General features: G+C 52.5%; 1 protein-coding gene across 2 annotated transcripts in view; it reads right to left on the bottom strand.

The window, feature by feature from the left end:
- The window catches only part of LOC120408015 (class I histocompatibility antigen, F10 alpha chain-like), a 135,119-nt gene that overhangs the window by 59,180 nt on the left and 50,593 nt on the right, over nucleotides 1-25,346 (bottom strand). Inside the window, exons 3-5 of one of the 2 annotated variants that reach the window (XM_039544479.1) lie at nucleotides 11,998-12,273; nucleotides 1,054-1,155; nucleotides 605-637 (exon numbers count right to left, since the gene is read on the bottom strand). In XM_039544479.1, the coding sequence (XP_039400413.1) occupies nucleotides 605-637; nucleotides 1,054-1,155; nucleotides 11,998-12,273 (411 nt within the window). The remainder of the gene's footprint in view (nucleotides 1-604; nucleotides 638-1,053; nucleotides 1,156-11,997; nucleotides 12,274-25,346) is intronic. The other variant, XM_039544477.1, reaches the window with a different exon arrangement.

Raw genomic sequence — 25,346 nt, 5'->3', positions numbered from 1 at the left:
GGGCAGGCCCATTAGTCAAGGAGGAAGGAAAGACAGTAATAGAACATGGGAAAAGGGCTAAATAACATTTTTTGTTTCAGTTTTCACCAAAACGTTTCAAAGCAAGGGGGAGATGCAATAACAGTTTTCAAGTACATAAAAGGTTGTTACAAGGAGAGGGGTAAAAAAAAATTTCATCAACCTCTGATGATAGGACAAGAAGCAATGGGCTTAAATTGCAGCAAGGCAGGCTTAGGTTGGATATTAGGAAAAAAAATGTCAGGGTGGTTAAGCACTGTAATAAATTGCCTAGAGAGGTTGTGGAATCTCCCTCATTGGAGGTTTTTAAGAGCAGGTTAGTCAGGGATGGTCTAGATAATACCTAGTCCTGCCATGAGTGCAGGGAACTGGACTTGGTGTCCTCTCGAGGTCCCTTCCAGTCCTACGATTCTATGGTACTGGAGCAATAGTTGGAGATTTCTCTAAAATCCTCAGTGTAGACAAGGCCTGTGGATGGGAGCAAGGATCTCCTGTCAGTGCCTCTAGGTTAAAATCCACAAGGAAATACTGATGGCTTTTCGGAGGTGGCCACTTGAAAAGAGGCGATGGGTCTCTTGTCACTTACCCTGAGCTACAGCGTAGCCGTCTCCCTTCCTCCCTGCAGAGAGAAGGCAAATGTCAGTGAATGCAGCTCCCAAGGCAGGAACCAACTCTGATCTGTGTCCACAGCTCAGAAACAGGGCCCCTGGCCCAGCACAGACCCCTGGCGCTCAGTAATGGACTCAAGGTCCCAGGTGCTCTTGATCGGCAGGAGAGAAAGACACAATGAGACAGTTTCCAAAGACCTTGGTGCACTGGGTACTGAACTCTTTGGAAAATCTAGCCCCATATTAACTGTAACCCACACCCATTTTCTGGGTCTGGCCCTCCAGCAGCTCCCATGGGGATCATTAGCTCAGTCCCGCGGTGGGGCAGTTACACCATACTGACACTGGCTCCTGTACTGCTGTTGTCCTTAGGCGGGTGTGCAGGGCCCAGGAAATCCAGGGAATCCCCCCATCCCAGGCTCTTTACCTGAGCGTTTCTTTTTCCAGATGACTACTCCGATTATACCACCAATCAGGACAACTGCAGTGATAACTCCAGCCACAATGGGAATCAGACTGTTATTTGGTTCTGAAATGGAATGGAGAGACTGATCAATGGGGAAAAATCCCCACTAAAACCCTCTTTCATCTCACTGCAGGGATCAGTCAGTCAGATCCCCAGATAAGGGCTGAGTCCTGCAACCCTCCACCCCTTCCAGTAGAGCACCACACCACACCATAGGAAGTCCTGGACACTAGGGGAGGATGGATGTCAGTATCATCCCTAAATTGGAGGGGGAAAAGACTTCCTGAAGGTCACAGAGTAAATCAGTGCAAGAGCCGGGAATCGACCCCAGGAATCCTGAGTTCCAGCGGCTCCTGCTCTAACCCACTAGCCTCCACTCCCCTTCCATTGCTAGAGCCAGAACCCAGGAGTCCTGGCACCCAGCCCTCCCCCACTCTGCCCACTAGCCCCCACTCCCATTCCAGAAACAGAATCCAGGAGTCCTGCTTCCCAGTCCCCCTGCTCTAACCCACTAGCCCCCCCTCCCAGAGCCAAGGACAGAACTCAGGAGTCCTGGCTACGAGCCCCTAAACCCCCCTTGACCATGCTGACATTCATGACTAATGGAACACAGTCCCATTGAGGGAATCTGGTGACAAACTGGAAACTGCCCTCAAAGCTCTGGATTTCCCTGGCATGACTGGAGTTACAGACACAATGCGTGTTTTTTGAGGGGGCAGGAAGTGAAGAGGGAACGACAGAGATATTTGAATACTGTTCTTGGTTTATATGAACCTGTTAAACCCAGAGTTCTGTATATACTTTCAGTTTCCCTCATCAGCTTCTCCTGTTGTCTGAAAGATCTACATAATAATGCAGCAAAAAGAAAAATATTTCTAAGAGAATAAGGAAATGTGGTTTATGACACAAAAATTGGCAGGGGACGTGGTAGCAGGATTATGATGTGAAACCATCTGCTGACTAGATTTCCAGTGCAGGCTGCCCTTTTAGAAATGGTTTGCACTTCCAAATGCTGCATTTTTCCACATCCCGATTAACCACGCAAAAAGATGGCTGGAAGGCAGCTCCATGTGTAATAAATTCTTCCCCAACTTTCAAGTACTAGGGGCATAGGAGACTCTCCCCGCTGATGAAGGGCTCCGATCTGCCTCCTTGCTCCATTCCAAGGCCAAACCCTCTCTTCCAGCCTCACTGCACACAGAAACAAGCTGCTCCCAACATTAAACATCTCTCTCTGGCCACATGGACAAGAATGGGCATGGCCTGCAGAGCCATGTTCCTGAGCACCTGCTGAATCATAAAATCATAGGACTGGAAGGGCCCTTGAGAGGTCATATCGTCCAGTCCCCTGCACTGGCGTAGCCAGGTTTTAAGTGTAGGGGGAGCAAACATAAAAAAGGCGCCCTCCCTTAGCTCCTCCTCTGGCCACACCCCTGACCCCTCCCATTTCCCCCCCAGATTAACCCCGGGGCCAGCTCACAACTCCTGCGGGCTTCCTGGGGGAGAGGATACCCCCCGTCCCCGGGAGAGTCTCTCCTGCCCAGCGCGCTCTGCAGGTGTCCCCCGCCGGGCTGTGCCGCCCAGCCCCACCCACAGGGTCCTGTCCCATCAGTCCCAGGCTCCTGCACCGCGCCAGGGCCCCCCATCCAGAAAGCACAGCCTGCGCCTCTGCCCTGCGGGCCCGGCCCTGGGGAGCCCCTTGCCTGGACCCCTGCCGCTCACCTTCCGTCCTGCGCCACCGCCTGTCCCCAGCCTGCTCCCAGCGCGCTCCACACGGGGCTCGCCAGCCAGGTGGCCTTAAAGGCGCAGGGGCCCTTTCGCTTCCCCCCGCCCGCCGCATTAGCAAAGGGCTGGGAGTCCTTGGCCGCCGAGCCCTGAGCCGCCTCCACAGAAAGTGGCTGCGGCGAAGTTGGGGCCGCGCTGAGCGTGGGGCGCGATGGCCGAGGAGCCAACCCTGCTGCTCCTCCGGCCACACCTGCCTCCCCCCCATGGCTCTTCCGGCCGTGCTGCTGCCAGCGCCGGCCCAGCAGGCGCCGCTTTTTGAAAACATGCTGAGGGGAAGCGGCTGCTTCCCCGGAACCCTGCTAGCTATGCTACTGGTCCCCTGCACTCATGGCAGGACCACGAGTGCATGAAGTTGAGACTGGTCTGCAAGCTGAAGCAAGAACAATTCTGTCTGGAAATAAGGGGCAGATTTGAGCTTCCCCTGGGATGTGGTAAATTCTCCATCCCTTGGAGACTTTACATCTGGAATGGGCATCTCTTTCTGAAGGATCAGATCTAGTTTGCCCACAGATGACCAGAATAGATGCTGGGGTCCCTGGTGAGATTCCCCCCTGCCCTGGGCTATTCAGGAGCTCAGATCCGATGATAAGAAAGGTCCCTTCAGGCCTTAATGTCTCATTGTTAATCTTCTCCCTTCAGAGACACTGTATTGCTGAGATGTATCCAACAGCCCCAGAGGCATCAAACTGGAGAGCAAGGCATGAGCCCCAGGCACTGTGGGTCCCAACTCTAGCACAAGAACTTGACTGCAGAGGGACAGGGCCAAAGAGGACAGGGCCTCACAGGCCTTCAGGAAATTCCAGCTTCAGCCTATAAATCCGAATGAGAATTTTTCAGGGGTTGAGTTTACTGGATTCCCCCTCTCCCACTAGAAAAACAGACACACACACAAACTCCTTACCCCAGGAGACAGAGAGTGGCTCTAACAGGCTTTCATGCTCCACGTGACATGAATAATGGGCTTTGATCTTGGGATCAATCTTCAATGTCACCCAGGTCTGGTAGGTCCCGTCCCCACTGGGTAGGATGCCTTCAGAGTAGGTCTCTTGCTGTCTGCTCTCCCCATTTTTCAGCCAGGTTACAGTGATGTCCCGGGGGTAGAACCCACTGACCGTACAAGAGAGGGTGGTGTGGCCGTCATGAGATGACCTGTCACTTACTCTAGCAGTTGGGCGCACTGGGAAAAAGACGAAATTGAAGTCAGTTGTTTTCAAGCTCTAATCCAGGCAGCCTTTGCTGGAGCTTTGCAGCATGAAATTCTGAGACCCCAGCAGTGGGAGAGGATGAGAGTCCATGAGACAGAATCCCTCTGATGAGAAAGAACCATGGATGGAGTGGATGGATGAGATTCTGTGGCCTGCATTGTGCAGGAGGTCAGACTAGATGATCATAATGGTCCCATCTGACCTTAAAGTCTATGAGTCTATAACCACCATGTCAGAGGATTTCTGTGCCGAATTCACAGCATCAGCAACGGTGAACCCTGAATCCAGGTCCCTGACCAGATTTTATCAGTGCGGTAACCAGAAGCCTCTGCTGCCAGCCACAGTAACACAAGTACTTTGAAAGGCTTCACTAAGCTCCAGATACAGGTGTCAATCCTTAATCACACGCTATGTTTGTTCCCATCTCCTATCAGTTCTTGGATTGGGAAGAGGGGAAAATCTCGCCCTGGCCAGGGAGCAAAAAATGAACTACACAAACTGACCAATTAGAGATGGAAAGGACCATTTAACAAAAAGTGACACACAGTGCTAAATTGCTTCTCAAACTAGCTAATTTTAATTGGCTAATTTCTCGTTGGTTGTTACCAAATCTATTTACCCCAATATTATGGATTTCAAAAGGATTTACACATGTTGAAAAATCAGTTTCCCAGCCCCTTGGTACTGAACTACACATTACATTGCTGTGTACGGCTTTTTCTTCTTGGCATTTGTAAAGAAGGCCAAGGACACGACAATGTTCTGCTGAGGTTTGTGAGAGAAATAAGCAACTAGTACAATAGTTGCAAAAAAAAAATGTACAAATTTAAAGTAACCTTGAACAGCGAGAGTGAACTGTTTGGGAAGGGAAAAATTATGGTTTGTAATGGTGCTAACTAATTTGGGGAATTTGTGTCCATGGTAATATATAAGGTACATTTGTGGATAATAGTGATTTAACATTTTGAAGCAGACTATGCTGCAACTGTCCTTTTGAGTCAGAGAGGTAAAGTATTTAACCTCTTCCCTTCCATATTTCTGCTGATTAATCTTTAATAAGCTTTGATTAATAAATGTGACTGAAAAGACGGTTACTCACCATTGTAACTGTTGTTCTTCTAGATGTGTTGCTCATATCCATTCCAGTTAGGTGTGCGCGCGCCGCGAGCACACTCGTTGGAAGATTTTTACCCTAGCAACACTCGGTGGGTCGGCTGGGCGCCCCCTGGAGTGGCGCCGCTATAGCGCCGGATATATACCAGTGCTGACCCATCCGCCCCTCAGTTCCTTCTTGCCGGCTACTCCGACAGTGGGGAAGGAGGGCGGGTCTGGAATGGATAGGAGCAACACATCTCGAAGAACAACAGTTACAATGGTGATTAACCGTCTTTTCTTCTTCGAGTGCTTGCTCATATCCATTCCAGTTAGGTGATTCCCAAGCCTTACCTAGGCGGTGGGGTCGGAGTGAGACATCACAGAATGCAAAACTGCTGAGCCAAAGGCTGCATCGTCTCTGGATTGTTGGACCAATGCGTAGTGTGAGGCAAAGATGTGAATCGATGACCAGGTAGCCGCCCTACATATTTCCTGGATGGGGACATGAGCCAGGAAGGCGGCAGAAGAGGCCTGCGCCCGCGTAGAATGGACGGTGAGATGGCTAGCGGGAACGTGAGCCAGTTCGTAGCACGTTCGGATGCAGGATGTTACCCAAGAAGAGATCGCCTGGGAAGAGACCGGCATGCCCTTCATGCGGTCTGCCACCGCTACAAAGAGCTGAGGTGTACGCCGGAAGGGTTTTGTTCTCTCTATATAAAAAGCGAGAGCCCTATGGACATCCTAAGTATGTAGTTGTTGTTCCCGGCGCGATGAGTGCGGCTTCAGGAAAAAAACTAGGAGGAAGATGTCTTGATTGACGTGAAAAGCAGACACCATCTTAGGGAGGAAAGAGGGGTGTGGCCACAGGTGTACCTTGTCCTTATGGAAAACTGTATAAGGGGGATCAGCTGTCAAGGCACGAAGCTCCGAGACTCGTCTCGCTGAGGTGATAGCGCAGAGGTGATAGCGACCTTTCTTCCAGGAAAGGTACAGCAGGGAACAGGTGGCCAAAGGCTCGAAGGGGGCCCCCATAAGCTTGGTCAACACCAGGTTTAGATCCCAGGTGGGGGCTGGGCGACGGACTTGGGGGTACAACAATTCCAGTCCCTTAAGGAACCTGGAAACCATGGGGTGAGAAAAAATTGAACGGCCACTTTCGCCTGGGTGGAAGGCGGAAATAGCTGCCAGATGAACCTTTATAGAAGAGACCGCCAGGCCCTGCTCTTTGAGGGACCAGAGGTAATCCAGGACAGTAGGGATAGATACCTGTCCGGGGACTAAGTTACTCTGATTGCACCAGTGCGAGAAACACTTCCACTTGGCGAGATAAGTCGTCCTAGTGGAAGACTTCCTACTTCCCAAGAGGACCTGTTGTACCGAAGCAGAGCAGCACAACTCAGATTGGTTCAACCACAAAGGAGCCATGCAGTGAGATGAAGGGACTGCAGGTCTGGGTGGTGAAGCCTGCCGAAGTCCTGCGTTATGAGGTCTGGCCACAGTGGCAGAGGAATCGGATCCGCAACTGAGAGGTCAAACAACAGGGTGTACCAATGCTGCCTCGGCCATGCTGGAGCAATGAGGATCAGGTTGGCTCTGTCACTGCGGAGCTTGAGTAGGACTCTGTGAACGAGGGGAAACGGCGGAAAGGCATAAAATAGGTGCCTTGTCCACGGGAGGAGGAATGCATCTGAGAGGGAGCCCGGGGAGCGTCCTTGGTAGGAGCAGAACACCTGGCATTTCCTGTTCTCTCGGGAGGCAAAGAGGTCTATGCGGGGAAAGCCCCGCCTCCGGAAAACGGAATGGATGACGTCGGGACGGATCGACCACGCGTGAGACAGGAAGGACCTGCTGAGGTGATCTGCCAGAGTGTTCTGGACTCCCGGGAGAAAAGACGCTACCAAATCGATAGAGTGGGCTATGCAAAAGTCCCACAGGTGAGTGGCTTCTTGGCAAAGTAGGGAGGAGCGCGCCCCGCCCTGCTTGTTTATGTAAAACGTTGTTGTGTTGTCCGTGAACACGGATACACAACTGCCTTGGAGATGGACCCGAAACACCTGGCATGCTAGACGGACTGCCCTCAGCTCCCTCACGTTGATATGCAAGGCCAGCTCCTGGGGCAACCAGAGGCCTTGAGTGTGAAGGTTCCCAAGGTGGGCACCCCAACCCAGAGATGATGCGTCCGTGGTTAGTACCACCGAGGTTTGAGGTGGGTGGAACGGCATCCCTGCGCAAACTACAGTGGGGTCTAACCACCAAGTGAGGGAATTGAGAACCATCCTGGAGATAGTGATCACCAAATCTATATTGTCTCTGTGTGGACGGTATAGTGAAGCAAGCCAGGTTTGGAAGCCCCGAAGTCGCAGCCTCGCATACTTGGTCACAAAGGTGCAGGACGCCATGTGACCTAAGAGGTCGAGGCAGGCGCGCACTGACGTTGTCGGGAAGGATTGAAAACTTCGAATGTTCGAAGACATTGTCTGAAAACGTGGCAGAGGAAGGCAGGCCCTGGCTAGATTGGAGTCCAGAACTGCTCCAATTAAGTCTATTCTCTGCGTTGGAGTCAGAGTAGACTTTTCTACATTGATCATGAGGCCTAGCCTCCCGACGAGGTCTTTGACGACACACAGGTGCTGTGATACTTACAACTGGGAAGTCCCTCGAATGAGCCAATCGTCGAGGTACGGGTAGACGTGTATTCGACGACGGCGGAGGGAGGCAGCTACTACAGCCATACATTTGGTGAAGACTCTCGGGGCTGTAGAAAGACCGAAGGGAAGCACCGTGAACTGGAAGTAGTGTTGGTTGACCACAAACCGGAGATACCGTCTGTGTGGCAGGTAAATGGCGATGTGGAAATATGCATCCTTCATATCGAGAGCGGCATGGATGATGGTCCCCAGGGATACCATGCAGAACTTGAGCTTTATCATGAATTTGTTGAGTTCTTGCAGGTCCAGGATCGGTCGTAGACCGCCCTTTGCCTTGGGGATTAAAAAGTAGCGGGAATAGAATCCCTTGCCCCTCATGTCCTCTGGCACCTCCTCTATGGCTCCCAGATTTAGGAGCATACAGACCTCTTGTAAGAGGAATTGCTCGTGAGAGGGGTCCCTGAAGAGGGACAGGTAGGGAGAGTGGGATGGGAGTAGAGAAACAAATTGGAGGTGGTATCCCGTTTCCACCGTGCGGAGGACCCAACGGTCGGAGGTCAGCTGGGACCAGGCAGGGAGGAAATGGGAGAGGTGGTTGAAGAAGGAGGGAGAAGGATCCGGCAGGGAAACTGGTGGGCCGTCCTCGGACGTCCCATCAAAAGTTTTGTTTGGGCCCCGTAGGTGGTTTAGGGGGCGCTTGACTTTAGTTTCCCTGAGGGCCAGACTGTCTCCGCCGATTCCCCCTGCCGCGCCGTCTGGTCGTATCCTGACGTGGCCTAGGCTGGTTATAAGGGCGGTATGGCTGGGGCCTGAAGGACCTACGTTGGGTCACCGGCGTGTGCATACCCAACGAGCGCATTATGACTCGATTGTCCTTCAGGCTCTGCAACCTGGGGTCGGTTTTGTCCGAGAAAAGGCCCTGGCCCTCAAAAGGCAAATCCTGAATTGTCTGCTGCAATTCTGGGGGATGGCCTGAAGCTTGTAGCCAGGAGATGCGTCTCATCGTTATCCCGGATGCAAGTGTTCTGGCTTCCGAGTCCGCTGCATCCAGAGAGGCCTGGAGGGAAGTTCTCGCCACTTTTTTACCCTCCTCTAGTAGGGCCGTAAACTCTGCGCGGGACTCCTGGGGAATGAGTTCTGCAAACTTCCCCACAGACACCCACGTATTAAAATTATAGCAACTTAGGAGGGCCTGCTGATTTGCCACCCTCAGTTGGAGGCCTCCAGCTGAGTAGATCTTATGGCCTAGGAGGTCCATGCGCCTAGCCTCCTTCGCCTTAGGAGCTGGTGCTTGCTGGCCATGACACTCCCGTTCGTTCACGGATTGGACAACCAGGGAGCAGGGAGGTGGGTGGGTGTAGAGATATTCGTACCCCTTGGAGGGGGCCATATATTTTCTCTCTACTCCCCTAGCTGTAGGTGTAATAGAAGCTGGGGATTGCCAAATTGTGTCCGCATTGGCTTGAATAGTGCGGATGAATGGGAGAGCCACTCGAAGGGGTGCATCCGCCGATAATATGTCTACGACAGGGTCCTCTATTTCAGCAACCTCCTCCACTGGCAAATTCATGTTCTGGGCTACTCTCCGCAAGAGGTCTTGATGGGCCCGGAGGTCAATAGGCGGAGGACCAGAGGAGGATGTTCCTGCCACGGCCTCATCAGGAGAGGAGGAGGAGGAGAGGCCCAGTACCAATGGGTCCTGAGGTGGGTCATGGACTGGAGGAGCACCATCTGCATCAGGTGGAATCTCAGGGTCTGCAGATTGAAGTGGATCCTTGTCCGTGCCCGCGGGAGGAGGACGGCTTACTGTCGCTTCGGGAACCCTGTGCTCTGAGGGACCAGAGCGTTGAGTCACAAATGGGGCACCTTGGGCCTCGTGATATGCCCACGGAGTCCAAAAGGCCCATTGATGAGGACCTTGCTCCTGGCTTTGTGCCTCTGGATGGTGGCCTGGAATATCAGATGCCTGGTCCTGGTGGTAAGAAGCACTATCAGCCTGGGACGACATCGACGTGTGTCTCCAAGGCCACGGCGGTGCCGAGACCCCCTGCTAGGGTGCTGCTGTTCCTGATGTTCGGTCCCGGGGTGGTACCGTTGAGCGGTACCGGTCTTGTCGGTGCTGCAAACGAGACCGGGACCTTCTACCGTGCCAGTGCCGGGAGGCTGACCGGGATCTCGAGTCCCTGTGCCGGGAGTGACTGCGGGACGCACGGTACAGAGATCGGTACCAAGAGTATCTGTCTGGTGACCGAGATCTTGAACGTCTCCGCGAATACGACCGGTACCGCAATGGAGAGCGGTGCCAGGACTGCGAGCGGTGCCGGGATCGGGAACAGCGGGAGTGGGAACGTCTCTGAGACCGCGACCTGGAAAGACGTCTCTCCGGTGGACCGACGGAAGGAGGCCTTATCAGGGCTGGCTTGCCGACGGATTGGATAACCTGCACCGGCAGTGCCGGGGGTTGAGGCTGCATCGACTCAGTCATCGCGATGAGCTCTCTTGCCATTGAGAAGGTCTCCGGCGTAGAAGGGAGAGCGAGCTCAACCACAGCGTGAGCCAGGGAGCTATGTGGCACCGGACTCAACGGCCCTTGCGGGACCGGAATCGACGGTGCCGCACTAGGAGGAGCTGCCAACTGCGGTGCCGGTGTTGGCAGTGCCGCAGCAGTTACCGGGGTCCAACGGATGGACTTTGATGCGTGCTCCTTCTGCAAGGATGGGGTCAGAGCACTACATCGTTTTCCAGTCGGGGAAACGGACCGGTGCCGGGGAGTCGGTGCCGGCAGATGTCGGTGCCGGGAGTCCTTTTCGGTACCGGAGCGCTCCTCACCAATGCAGTCTGTTGGGTGGTCGGTGTCGGCACCGCAGGACTAAGGGCCAATTCCATAAGGAACTGCTTTAGTCGGAAGTCCCGCTCCTTCGTTCTTGGCTTGAACGACTTGCAAATTCGGCACTTGTCTGTCAGGTGGGATTCTCCTAAGCACTTTAGGCAGGAGTCATGAGGATCCCCTACCGGCATCGGCTTCTGGCACGCCGAGCAGGGTTTAAATCCCGGTGCCTTGGGCATGAGCTCGCACCGGGTCGGAGGAAAGGGGGCTACTCCCCCAATCCCCCGCTTAACTATATACACTAACTATGAAAATACATACTAAAATTAACTATAACTACAAGAACTTGAACTATATACATGATAAAGAGTAAATAACTACGAGAAGCTAGGGATGTGGAGGTCAGCTAAGCCGCGCTCCACTGTTCCAACGACCGACACGGGCGGTAAGAAGGAACTGAGGGGCAGATGGGCCGGCTGGGGTATATATCTGGCGCTATAGCAGCGCCACTCCAGGGGGCGCCCAGCCGAACCACCGAGTGTTGCTAGGGTAAAAATCTTCCGACGAGCGTGCACGCAGTGCGCGCACACCTAACTGGAATGGATATGACCAAGCACTCGAAGAAGAATGTGATTATCTGATATCTTATTGATAAAAAAATCAAGGAATAAGTAAGCAGGTGTTGCAGCAAAGGTAGGTCTTGGAGGGGAAACTTTAAGGACAAGAGGAGCCTTCTTTCAGATTAGTATGGGGAAGGCAATTCCACATATAAGGGATGGCATAGAAGAAAGCACATAGATGACTGTGTTTGGACAAAGAGGCAACAAGGACAAAGCTACCGTCATTGGTGGGACACAGGGGCTGGGGATAACAACAAATATGATGGTGCAGACAGTGAATGCGGAAGAATTACATGGTGAATGAAGCTGGTGCCCATAGAACTGGTGGCACTTCCATAATTAAGCTTGAGTGGCACTTTCTCTACAGAATCTATTTTTCAGAGTGCTCCAACATGCACACGCACAGGGAGATTGTTTTGATAATGCTGCGTCACACCAAGGGAAGAGGTAGAATTTGTGCTGCAAATTTGGGCTCATTTGGTCAAGTGGCTCTGGAGATGCAGCTTTTCTACAGTGAGCTGCTTTTAACATTTTCAATTTCTGTTCTTTTTTTCCAGCAGAGCTGGGGGGGGGGGGGAGAAGGGGTTGTTTCCCCACCCATCCAGGGCGCAAGGTTAGCTGAATGGCCCCCTACCCACCTGCTCCATTTTGGAATTGGGGCTGGGGAATGGAGATGTAACTTGTAGTGTCCCCTGGGGGGAGGGGGGCATGTCCCCCAGCCTTACCTTTCCTCTGCAGAGTCTCCTTCCCGTACTCTAGAGAATTCCTTAGAAAGGAAATACATATCTCCTCCAGGTAGTGTTTCCATCCCTGGTTGTCATTTATTTCAGCATCCCATCGCCTCTTGGTGATCTGAGCCCCAATATCTGCTGCTACCCATGTCATGGTCTCCTTATCGAAGGTAAGAAAGTCTCGTCCATCATATGAATCCTGGTAAAACCCCCAAATGGTGTTGTCTTCCCGGAAACCACAGCCGAACATCGTCTGGATAATGTGAAACCCTGAAACACACAGGCAGGACCCCAGGGGCTGGGTCAAGATCACAGCACATGAGGGTCAGCAGCAGCCTCTCTAAAAATCTCACCAAGACCCCACTGCAGGTAGCCCAGTGGGCCCCCCTTTGTTACTGGGCCCTCCCTCGAGCTCTCCCTCCCCTGACAAAACAGGGTCCCCACTTCTGGTGTTGGGCTCTATACCCGACCAGCTCCTTTTAGGAGGAAACCCAAACCTGCAGGGGGTCCTCCCTCCATATTGTTGGGTCTTGTACACTAAAGACCCTCACTGCAGAGCTCACACCCTTCAAGGAGTGCCTCACTGCTGCTTGTTCTTCTATCCTCAACAATCCCAAAGGAAATATTGCAGGGATCTATTCCCTCCAGCTCTCTGAGGATCCCCCCAATTCTAGTAGTGAGGGTCATTTTGGAGAAGAGAGGGAGCGCAGGGGGTCTCTCCTGCTCTGTTTGTATTAATTTTGCAAGCTCCCCAGGGTCACTTTGTCCCCCACCGCTCCAATCACAGAAACCCCCCTTAGCCCCACTGGGAGGGGGTACAGATCTGTCCCTCACACTAACCTCTGCTCTGGTTTAATGACCTCACAGGATCCCCAGGCTCACTCTGTTTCCCTGCCATATCTTCCCCATGCCCCCAACACAATCTAGGAACCGCAAAGAATCAACTTCAGATGCTTGGCCTCTTTTTAACATTAGCACTGTCTCAAGGTGATTCCCTGTAAGGATGAGGTCACTGACAATCCTTAGTTCAGCTGGCCACCATTTTCCCACAGCCAGGCTAATCTTCACAACAATGGCTGCCATCTCCCATTATTTGCCACACAAATAAGACCAGGCTTAGCGTATGTCTACATTACGAAGTTTTGTCGCCGAAGGTACTGTTGACAGGCAGAAGTCACTAAAAGAAGTCGCCAAAGCGTGTCTCCACTTGCTCCGTCTGTCAACACATCATGTCCACGTTTTTAGCTCACTCATCGACACCAGGAACAACACACTGTGGGTATGTATCCCACAGAGCCTGGCAGCAGCATCCATCACTATGTGTTGTGGGAATGCGGAATGGATCATGGAGCATATTGGGACCATGCATAATGTCCTGTCACTTTGTTTCCCAGCCCTCCAGGGGTTTCCGGCTTCCTTTCACACCAATTTGCCAGCTGCCATTCTTTGCTGTGCACTTCAGCATCTGCAGAGCAGTGAGAAAGCATGGATCCTGCACTTCTCCTATGCTGTATTCACTGACATCAGGACATCACACATAGCAGCAGAGTTACTCCACAAGTTCCTGACAGAGGAAGAAGAGTCGCAGGCGGACAACTTTCTGGGAGAGATGGACAGCAGCGACCTGGCATTGCATTTGGCAGTCTCAGACCAGCTGTGCAGGGTAGACCATCGCTTTTGGGCTAGGAGAACCAGCACTGATTGGTGGGATCGCATTGTCATGCAGGTGTGGGATGAAGAGCAGTGGCTACAGAACTTCAGGAAGTGTAAAATAACCTTCCTGGAGCTCTGTGCTGAGCTGGCCCCCAAACTGTGGCGCAAGGACACCAGAATGGGAGCTCCCCTCTCGGTAGAGAAGCGTATTGCAATTGCTGTGTGGAAGCTCGTGACTCCTGATTTGCAACTGACTGGTAGCAATCAATTTGGAGTGGGGAAGTCCACTGTTGGAATTGTATTTCTCCAAGTGTGCAGGGCAGTAAATTGCATCCTGCTGTGGAGGACCATGACGCTGGGAAATGTGCATGACATACTGGATGGCTCTGCAAAGATGGGCTTTCCTAACTGTGGGGGAGGGCGCAATAGATGGCACATATATTTCTATTATTGCCCCAGACCACCTTGCCACAGAGTACATCAACAGGAAGGGATACTTCTCGATAGTGCTGCAGGCACTTGTGGATCACTGGGGGCATTTCACAGACATCAATGCAGGCTGGTCTAGAAAGGTGCATGACACACACATCTTCAGGAACAGTGCCCTGTACAGAAAGCTGCAGGTAGAGACCTTCTTTTCCAGACCACAAGATCACAGTGAGGGATGTGGAAATGCCCATAGTGATCCTAGGAGACCTGGCTTATCCCTTACAGCCCTGGCTCATGAAACCTTACACAGGGCAGCTGGACAGCAGTAAGGAATATTTTAACAGGCTGAGACAGCGCCACATGGTGGTGGAATGTGCCTTTGGCAGATTGAAGGGGAGATGGAGGTGTCTCTTTGGCAGGCTAGACCTTATAAAGAAGAATATTCCCATGGTCATAGCTGGGTGCTGCCCTTTGCATAATCTCTGTGACTCTAAGGGTGAAATGTTCAGGGGTGGAGCACTGATGCACAGCAGAGTTTCAGCAGCCAGACACTTGGGCTGTCAGAGGAGCACAGAGCGCTGCTGGTAACACGAGGGAGGCTTTGAGGAAGCACTTTGGCAATGAGGGGCACTGAAGTGTACTGTTTGCAGTTGCTTCCCTGATGCTTCTCATTTAACATCCCATGTAACAAGTATTTCTGGAGAAAATGCTTGAATGGCCTGGACCAGGGGCTGAAGTGATAATTGTGGTTTGTGGAACAGAAAATAAAATAGTTGTAGCATTAAAAAAGTTTGCTTTTATTGATCAACACAAATTACACAGTTAAACACACTAAAGCACCCATTGTTTGCTGGTAAAAATCACAGCTCTGTGTAGGTCCAGCTATCATGGTCAAACCTGTGAGAGGGGGTGGAGTGCAGGGGAAACTGAGGATTCCCAGGGAGTGAAAATGTGTCCCCCCTCATAGCTCTTTTCACACAAGGTCTGTAAAATGTGCCCATACGTGTCCCATTCCTACAGGTCACTCGCAGCTGGGACTGCTTAGATTCCTCTCCCCATACACTGATCAAGTCAAAAAGCTCCACAGTGGTCCAAGCTGGAGAGCGTTTGGAACGATAGCCAGCTATGCTCACCTGGGAAGCCATGAAGTCGCTGCATGCTGGGGAAGCCAGCAGGAAATGGAATTTAAAATTCCCGGGGCTTGCAAGGGGGAGGGGTGGATTGTTGTTTACTGGCTGAAGGGCAGTGCAGTTCAAAGCACTGACCAAAGTGGCTGGTTGGCATTGTGGGAAACCCCAATGAAGGTGAAAAAAGGCTCATTGTGTCCACACTGCATGTCTGTCAACAGTAAAGGGAGGGGGAAAGAAAAAAGTCCCTCATTTAGATGGAAGTTGTGTGTCACTGAAACTGGGTGTTTTTCTTGACAAAAGTCATGTTGCAATTTTTGGCGACAAAACTTGGTAGTGTAGACAAACCCTTAGTTAATTCAGCCACCCAGGAGGCTGGGAGGGAGACTGGGTGGGAGGGGAATGTGGGAATGGTGACAGAAGGAGAATTTAAGGGAGAGGAAGGGAGGCTGTGGTGAACAGAAAAGAATACTGTGGGGATCACAAAGACAACTGAAAAGTGTGGGGAATGGATCAGACCCCTAGCTTGGCAAATGGAGCAGAATGTGGGAGCACAAAAATAACCCACACAGGGTCCCAAATATGTTCACCCTTCCCCCACCCTGCACTAGATACATCAAGGTAAATGCCTAGATTTTCAGCAATGACTAGTGCTTTTGAACTGAGACCTTTTACAGGGTCCTGATCAAAAAGTGGGAGCACACGGCCTCTGAAAATTAGACGCTTTTACAGTGTCTCAAGTCAGACACTCAAAACTTACTAATCACTTTCGGGAAAAAAAGTAGCCCAAGGGATTAAAATACAATTTGGTGTCAGCCACAGGTGAGAGCCAAGCCTACTGAGCTGTGTCCCTGAACAATGCCCCAGGTTTGGACAAAAACTGGTTACCAACCTTTCTGTAATGGTTGTTCTTAGAGATGTGTTACACACGTCCATTCCACAGTAGGTGTGTGTGCCCTGCACACAGTTGCCGGAAACTTTTCTTTCAGTGATACCCCTCAGGTCAGCTCTAGCGCCCTCTAGTGCAGCGCTCGTATGTCACGGTATATGGGGACTGGCCATCCTCACACCCTCAATGTTCCTTCTTGAAGGCAACTCCAACAGAGGGGTAGGAGGGTGGGTTGTAGAATGGATGTGAGCAACACGTCTCAAAGAACAATAGTTACAAAAAGGTTAGCAACCATTTTTCCTTCTTTGAGTGCTTGCACACATCAATTCCATGTTAGGTGACTCCCAAGAAGTACCGTAAGAGGTGGGCTTGGAGTTCATGGACACGGAGATTGCAACACTGCCCAACCAAACCCAGAGTCATCTCAAGCTTCCTGAGTGCTGGCGTGGTGGGAAGAAAAAGTATGTCCCAACAAGGCAGCCCAGAGAATTCAGGGGGCCTCGGGCAAAGAAATTTTGGTGGCCCCTTCTATAAAAAAATTGCAATACTATATTCTCCTGGGGGCCCTTGCGGGGCCCACGGCAAATTGTCCCACTTGCTCCCCCCCCCCACGGGCACCCCTGGGAAAAATAAACCTTCCGCATTTCGGCACAAACCCAGTTTTGAGAAAATTTCTTTACAAGGTATCACTGGTTCTCAGCATCAGCTAGTGCTAAAAAGCACTAAAGCTCATTAAGAGGGTTGGACAAATATTTTCCATCAAAAAAATTTCTGGATCGAAAACTAGGGGGTTTTAAAAAGCAGAAAAAAATCACGGACAATGTCTGCTTTCCTTCAAAATTTGTTGTGGTTTTTTTAATTGAAAAGCTGAAATTAGTCTGCCAAAACCTGATATGGTTTGAGGTTTCAGAAGTGTGTGGCCAAATATTTGCTGCTTGCTGTGTTTGATTGTTTAAAGAAACAATAAAAAAATTCTGCTTAAAAAAAATCCAAACCTTTTGAACCACCTCAGCTTGTAACCAAATACCTGAGCCCATCTAAGCAGAGATTTTTCCAGATTTCTGATACTCTGCTGGCTTCCTTGACTCATATCTGTCTCCATAACTTTGGGTTCATTTAGGTTAGAACATACTGGGTCAAACCAAAGGCCATCCTGCCCAGTATCCTGTCTACTGACAATGGCCAATGCCAAGTGCCCCCAAAGGGAGTGAACCTATCAGGCAATGATCAAGTGATCTCGCTCCTGCCATCCATCTCCACCCTCTGACAAACAGAGTCTAGGGACACCATTCCTACCCATCCTAGCTAATAGCCATTTATGGACTTAATCTCCATGCATTTATCTGTTTCCTAGAGACTGGCTCCATGTGGTCCCTCACAAACTGGAGACGGTTACTGTGGGTTTGTCTTTAGTATAGACTATGTACATACTCCACGAACTGAGCATTTGAGCTTGTTCCAGAATCTGGGATGAGCCTATGTTGTCAAAACTGAAATGCTCAAAATAGCACATGCCTGTGAATGGACACAGGGTGCTAAAATTAAATTAATCCAGCGGTTCTCAAACTGGAGGTTGGAACCCCTCAGGGGGTCACAAGGTTATTACTGGGGGTCGTGAGCTGTCAGTCTCCACCTCAAACCTCGCTTTGCCTCCAGCGTTTATAATAGTGTTAAATATATAAAAAAGTGTTTTCAATTTATAAGGGGGGGGTCGCACTCAGAGGTTTGCTATGTGAAAGGGGTCACCAGGACAAAAGTCTGAGAACCACTGAATTAACCCCTCTGAAGCCTCAGGGAATGCAGGGAAGGGGGGTCTCCCTTGGTAGGGTCGGGAAGGATATTGCTCTTCTCATGTGATCCCTCCCCCAGTGGCTAATTTTAAATGAAGCTGCCCTCCCCTGACATGAATCTCCCTGTGGCACTGAAATTAAATAGAGACTATAACTTGGCATTTGAGAAGTGAAAGGGATGGGAGCCCTAATGGAAAAGCTAACAGCTCGGCTCTTCTGCAAGCCTCAAACTGCTGAATGAGCCTTAGGGTAGGGAAGGCTGTGCCTCCCAGACAGCCTGGCCCTGCCCCCTATCTGACCCCCACCCACTTCCTGCCCCCCGACTGCCCGCCTCAGAATCCCTGACCCATCCTGCTCCTTTGTCCCCTCACCGTCCCCCAGAGACCCCCCCTCACCACCACTCTGGGACCCCCACCCCTGCTCCCTGTCTGCCCCAACCCTTATTCACCCCGCCCCGAACGCCCACAATCCAACCCCATTCCCGGTCTCCTGACCGCCTCAACCTCTGCCCCCTCCCTGTGCCCTGACTGTCCCCAGGACTCCCTGCCCCTTAGCCAACCCCCCTGGCCCCAGCCTCTTACCCCCGGCTCCCTCCTCACCCGGAGCCTCAGCGCGTCGCTGAACAGCCACAGCGTGTCTCCGGCGGGGCCTGAGCTCCGTCCCGCTCAGAGCCGCGTGGGGAGGGGGCGAGGCTGGGAGCTCCACGCCGAGCGGAGGGAGCTGAGCTCAGCCCGGAGCTCCCAGCCCCGCCCCCTCACCTCGCGGCTCTGAGCGGGGCGGGGCTCGGGGGCCCCCCGGAGACACCCCGCTTGATGCACTGAGGCTCCAGGAGAGGGGCGGAGGCGGGAGCCTCAGCTGTTCTCTTGGGGGCCCCTGCGGAGCCCGGGGCAAATTGCCCCACTTGCCCCCCCTCTGGGCGGCCCTGTGTCCCAATGCCTAGGTTGCCTCTCTTCAAATGTCCTGGATTGGGCCTGTGCCTTGAACACCACTGAGGAAGCTTGTGCTCTTGCAGAATGGGCCATCACAAAAGCAGGTGGTGGGACACCTCCCTGCTTGTAGCACATGCGAATGCACAGTGTGATCCAGGATGAAATTCTCTGAGCCAAAGAGGCTAGGCCTTTTGTCCTACAGAGAGCTGTGTGAATTTACGGGTCGGCTTGATCCTTTCTAGATAGAACACTAGGGTGCACCTAACATCCAGAGTATGGAGATATCATTCCTCTCTATTCTTGTGAGGCTTCGAAGAAAATGGGCAGGAAAATAGCCTGATTACTATGAAACTCCAACACCACCTTCGGCAGGAACATGGGGTGGGGGCAACGTTGTACCTTGTAGTTAAAGAACACTGTGTATGGAGGTTTTGACATACAAGCTCTAATCTCCGAGACCCTCCTGACTGAGGTAATTGCTACCAGAAAGGCGATTTTCCAGGAGAGATACAACAGAGGGCACAATGCCAGTGGCTCAAAGGGTGGCCCCATGAGCTCTGACAGGACCAGGTTTAAGTCCGCCAGGGGGATGGGTTCCTGGATTTGCAAGTATAGCCTTGAAAACCCTTGAGGACATGAATGGATATTTCATGTGATCGATCGCCCAGCAGGGGGTCGAGTGCTGAGATCACTGCTAGGTGAACCTTAACAGATGGAATCGCTAGCCCTGGCTGTTTGAAGCAGATACTCCAGAACAGTCTGGAGAGATGGCTCAGCAGGTGAGAAGTGGGGCAGTGGAACAGGAGGGCCAAGGGTCCATGGTCCTGCCACTTTAGCAGCAGGCCGGGGGACGGGGGAAGCCTCAGATGAAGAGGTGGAGTGGACATGGTGCCTCAGGGGGAAGAAGCGGAGCCCCAGTTTAAGCACCGGCGTCTCTCCCCCCTTGTAGGGAGGTTCCAGTGCCCCTAGCTGTTACGACCAAACGGAGAATCACTTCCACTTGGCGAGGTAAGTAGCTCTGCTAGAAGGTTCCTACTGCCTAGCAAGACCTAGCAGACCTGCTCCGAACAGGTCAGTTCCACAGGATTTAACCATGGAGCTTCCACGCTGTCAGGCAGATGGCGCATTTGGCCATGATCTTGTGAGATCGGGTACAGAAAGAGAGGGAACAGGTAGTGGGGCCCTACTCCAGCAGGGAAAGGGTTAAAAGCAGGCTGGAGGGACCTGTGCAAACCTGGCCAGAGGAAAGGAGAAGTCAGCCCATCAGGGCTAGGCTGGGCCCTGTAAGAGGCTGCAGGGCTGAGAGGAGCTCACGCTCACTCTGCCAGGAAGGGAGGAGGACAGGCTCTCAGAGAAGGAGGGCTGCACCCAGGACAAAGCAGTGCTGGGCAGGGTAGCAGGGCAGGGAGAGCTCTGGCTAACCACTGCCAGACTGCAGGCATTGAGATAAGGGCCGAGTGGGTGCAGGGGTCATGGGGAAGTGGCCCAGGGAGCGCGAGCAGTAGAGGGGAGGAGGAGGGCAGGACATGGCTACCGCCAGAGGGTGCCTGGGTCGGGATCCAGAGTGGTGGGCGGGCCTGGGTCCCCTGTTTCCCTGCACCTGACCGTGGAGGAGTGTGGCCCTATACAGACTGCGGCTTGCCCCTGAGGCAAGGGGCTAGACTTTGGGGGTGTAGACGGCCACTGCGGCAGGTGCCTGGACTCAGGACTACCGATACCCCCGGGAGGGGGGAGAATGGAGTGGTGGGCATGGCCGGAGGGCAGTGTCCTGAAGCGGATGCCATGGACCATGGGAAAGATGTGGGCCCAGAGCCAGAGGGTGGAGACAGGAGAGTGGACAATGGGTGAGACACCGACCAGAAGGCGGCACCCTCCATGGACGGAGCTAATTCCAAGCGTGACCAGCAGGAGAACTCGCACCACCTTGCTTGTGATGGGAGGGAGGGGGGTAACAACACCTGGCGTGCTAGGAGGATCGCCCTGAGCTCTCTGATGTTTATAGGTAATGAGAGCTCCTGCTCGGATCACCGAACTTATGTTTTGAGCTGGGTCCCCCAACCGAGCTTGGATGCATCTGAGCTTATGGATACCGAGGGTTGGGGCCTGACGAAGGGAACGCCCAAGCCTACCAACAAACTAGGGTCTGTCCACTAGTTGAGAGAGGCAAGGATTGGCGCTCACAGTGCCTGCCCCAAGTCCAAATGATGGCAGTTTAGCCAGTACACCGAGGCCACTGAAGCCTGAAAGGGTTTGAGGTGCAGCCTCGCATACCGCACCACGTATGTGTATCTGGCCATGTGACCCAACAGCCTGAGGCCAAAACAGGCTGTCATGATGGAGTGGGCCTTGACCTGTGATATCAGTGACACCACTTACTGGAAGTGGGTTTCTGGAGGAAGGCCCTGGTGTGGGTAGAACCAAGCACCGCTCTGATAAACTCTATCCTCTGAGCCAGAATGAGTGTCGACTTCTGGTCGTTTATCAGCAGGCCCAGTGCTCGAAAGGTTGGTTGCACGAGGTGGTTGCTGGCTTTCACCTGGGATTGGACCGGCCCTTCACAAGCCAGTCACTGAGATACGGATACACTTGCACTCCTCACCATCTCAGGAAGGCTGCCGCTACTACCATGCATTTCACAAAGACCCATTTGGCTGCTGACAGGCTGAATGGGAGGACGATAAACTGGGAATGAGTGTGGTTCACAGTGATCCTGAGAAAACTTCTGTGGTCTTGGAAAATAGAGATGTGGAAATAGGAATCTTTCAAATCAAGGGCAGCGTACCAGTCCCCTGCATGCAGGGAAGGAATGATGGGGGACTGGGAGACCATGTGGAACTTTACCCTTTTGAGGCATTGCAGGTCTAGAATGGATCGGAGACGCCCTTTGGCATCGGGATTAGGAAATAATGAGAGTGAAACCCTTTCCCTCTTAAATTCCGAGGCACTTCCTCCAGAGCTCCTACCCAGAGAAGACCTTACACCTCCTGGGTTAAAAGTTGGTCATGAGAAGGGTCCCTGAAGAGGGATGGGGTGTAGCAGAGGGGCATGGAAATGAACTGGAGTGTATAATCCTCCTCCACCGTACTCAGCACCCAATGGTCTGCGGTGATAAGGGACCTGCCAAGCTGAAGCGGGAGAGATGGTCCAAAAACAGTAGAGAAGCAGGATCTGGTATGGGAACTGGTATAATACCCTTGGTCAGCCCATCAATAGTTCTGCTTGGAGCCCCTGAGTATCTGGGAGGGCCAGGCAGTGAGGCTGAGGCAGATGGGGGCAGCTGTCTGCACCTAGAACTTCTGTTCTGTTTTTTGAACAGGTCCTGACAAGGTGGCGGGCCTGGGAAGCGGGCAGGCTGTTGGGGCTTGAAATGTTTCCTCGAAGGCACCAGGGCACGGAGATTCAAGGACTTGAGGGTGGCTCTGGAGGCCTTTAGGCTGCACAGTTTGGCATCTGTTAGCTCTGAGAAGAGCGAAGTCCCTTCAAACAGAAGGTCTTGAAGAGACTGCTGGACCTTTGTCTGGGGGCCAGAGGACTGAAGCCAGGAGCCCCTTTGCATGGCGACTGCTGACACCACAGCCCCGGCCATCACATCCGTTGTGTCAAACGTGGCTTCTAGGAAAGCCCTGGCCACCGCCTTCCCTTCCACCAGAGCAACTATCTCCTGCCTGGACTCTTGGGGGAAGCGAATCTTTAAATTTCAACATGGAGTGAAAGTCATATCTGCCCAGCAGTGCCTGTTGGTTGCAGATGTGGAGCTATACACCATGGGTAGAATACATTTTCCTACAAAAATGGTCTTGCTTTTTTTGAGTCTTTTGACTTGGGCGTTGCCCCTTACAACCCTAGCCTTTCCCTCTCATTGGCTGCCGAGGCCACCAAGGATCCGGGAGGGGGATGGGAACATACATATTCCTACCCTTTGGCAGAGACATAGTATTTCCTATCTGCCTTCTTTGACATGGGGGGCAGTAAGGAAGGGGTCTGCCCAGGGTTTTAACTGGACCCATGATGGCCTCATTGAGAGGCAGAGCTACCTTCGATGGGACCACTGCAGCCCAGATGTTGACCAGGCTGTTGGAGGACTTTTTAAACTACCTCCACTTCCAGCCCTAAGTTCAAGGTCACCTTCCATAACTCCTGGTGAGCCTTGAAGTGTCAGGGGGCAGCGAAACACCCATTGCTGCCTCTTCTGGGGAGGAGGTGGCGGCAGCCTGCACCAGCATTGGACCTTCCTCCTCTCTTTCTGCACCAACCGGATCCCATAGCTCCAGGTTCTGAGAGTTGGTAGCTGGCTCAGTATCATAGTCTAGGTTGGGTGCTGTTTGATGTGACAGAGGAATCCTTCTCTGACACCACTGAGTAGGAGTGCATAGACGGGGGGACATGCAGCAGAGGAAAACCCCAGGGGGTCCAAAAAGGCCATTGCTCTCTGGGCCAGGCGCTGGGGGGAACCCCCACCCTGGAATCCACCATTACACAGGGCTGATTGCTGGGGTATTGGTACCAGTGCCTCGTCTGGGTGCAAGATTCAACCTCCAACTTGGATGATGAGTCATCTTGTGGGAGCGAGGGGGGTGTGGTACCCGTCGGCTCCAAGGGATGGTGCCGAGGATCCAGAGATCGGTGCTGAGACAGGGAAGCCTGCTTCGACATAAGCAGAGAGGGTTTCCCTCTAGACAGTGCCTAGGGGCCTGGTACCAAATGGGAGCTCAGGGAAACATGCTCCCTTCTGATTTCCCTCACTGCTGTTGTACTGCTGGCAATGGTGGTAGCGAACATGCCAGTGTCAAAGTTAGAATGAAGACTCACAGTTTGTCAGACCACTCTGTTTTTATTAGCACAGCTCTCTGCCAATAACACACAGATAATGTGAGTGCCATGCAAGGCCCAAACAGTCTTATTTATACAGATAAAAGAGCGGGAATTAAACAAAGGGACAAAGAGAGAAAAACAGCAAAATTCACCTGGGGCACAGCATGCATATCCTACTTCCTTACTAACTCTTATCGATCTAAGGCTAATGCTTCACCAATTGCCCTTAAACGGTGCAATTGTTCTATGTTAATGTCTGTATTCCTGCCACCTGGACTCCGGCATTCCAGCGATTTTCCTTAAAGGTACAGACAGCATTTCTTTAATCCTATCTATTTTCGTAATATAATTCATTCTACTTTCACACCAGCAAGTCCCTGGCCACAACAAACGCCTCTGGGATGGATGGCACCGTGATCCTGCTGGCGCCTCACTGCCCCTCTTTTGCCAGCAGCTGGTCAGGTACTGGACTCAACAGAGCCTGTGAACAGGGCGGAGTCGACGGTATTGCCTGCAGAGCAGGGGCAGAGGTGTGGCCAGACACAGGTCGCACTCCCCATGATTGTCCATTCTTAGAGATGGGAACCTCTCAGACAGCTGCTTCTTATGTTTCTTTCTTGGCCCTGGGCATGGGGAACGGTGCCAAGAGTCCTAATAGGACTCTCTCTGCAGCAGCTCTTCATACCAACATTGAGGTACACAGTGCCAAGTTTGACTTGTTTGGAGCGCCACTTCCATCAGGAGGGACTTCAGCCTGGCCTCCCTGTCCTTTTTCAGACGTGGACTGAACCAGTGGCAGAGCTGACAGCGATCCCAAGCACTCTAGACAGCTAGAGTGCAGGTCGCCCAAAGGCATGGGCTTGCTGCAGGAGGCACCGGGTTTGAAGCCCGGAGATCGAGGCATGCCCAGTTCCAGGACCAGAAAAGACAGTTACCTTTTCCATAACTGGTATTCAAGATGTGTTGCTCATGTCTATTCCACAGTAGGTGTGCATGCTCGCCATGTGCACCATTGCCAGAAAGTTTTTTCCCTAGCAGTACCTGTAGGGGGAGCGCCCCCCCACACAAACACACTGCTGGGTGGCACCGCCCTGGCGCACTATAAGGAGCGTCTTGCACTCCCCCCACCTTCAGTTCCTTCTTGTCAGACAACTCCAACAGAGGGGAAGGGGGGTGGGATGTGGAATAGACAGGAGCAACACATCTCACAGAACGCCAGTTACAGAAAAGGTAACTGTCTTTTCTTCTTCGAGTGATTGCTCATGTGGATTCCACAGTAGGTGATTTTAAGCTATATCTTTTGGAGGGGGGTAGGAGTTCACAAATTCTCGGGATGGAGCACAGCCTTGCTGAACCCAGCATCATCCGAAGACGATCACATAGTGCAAGGTGAACCGAAGACCAGGTAGCGGCCCTACAGATGTCCTGGATAGGGACGTGGACCAAGAAGGCTGCCGACGAGGCCTGCACCCAGGTCTAGTGCGCCTTCACAATTGGCAGAAGGAGGACACCCGCCAGGTCATAACAGGTACAGATGCACGAGGTGATCCAGTTGGAGAAGCGCTGCGTGGAGATCGGCTAGCCCCTCATGCGCTTGGCTGAAGCTACAAACAGCTGTGAGGACTTTCTGAATGGCTTGGTCCACTTGAGGTAGAACGCCAGGGCCCTGCGCACGTCGAGCATGTGGAGGCAGCGCTCCTTATTGGACATGTGT

The sequence above is a fragment of the Mauremys reevesii genome, linkage group 6, assembly GCF_016161935.1.
Source record: "Mauremys reevesii isolate NIE-2019 linkage group 6, ASM1616193v1, whole genome shotgun sequence".
Classification (NCBI taxonomy): domain Eukaryota; kingdom Metazoa; phylum Chordata; order Testudines; family Geoemydidae; genus Mauremys; species Mauremys reevesii.
This window is presented reverse-complemented; position numbering and strand designations above follow the sequence as displayed.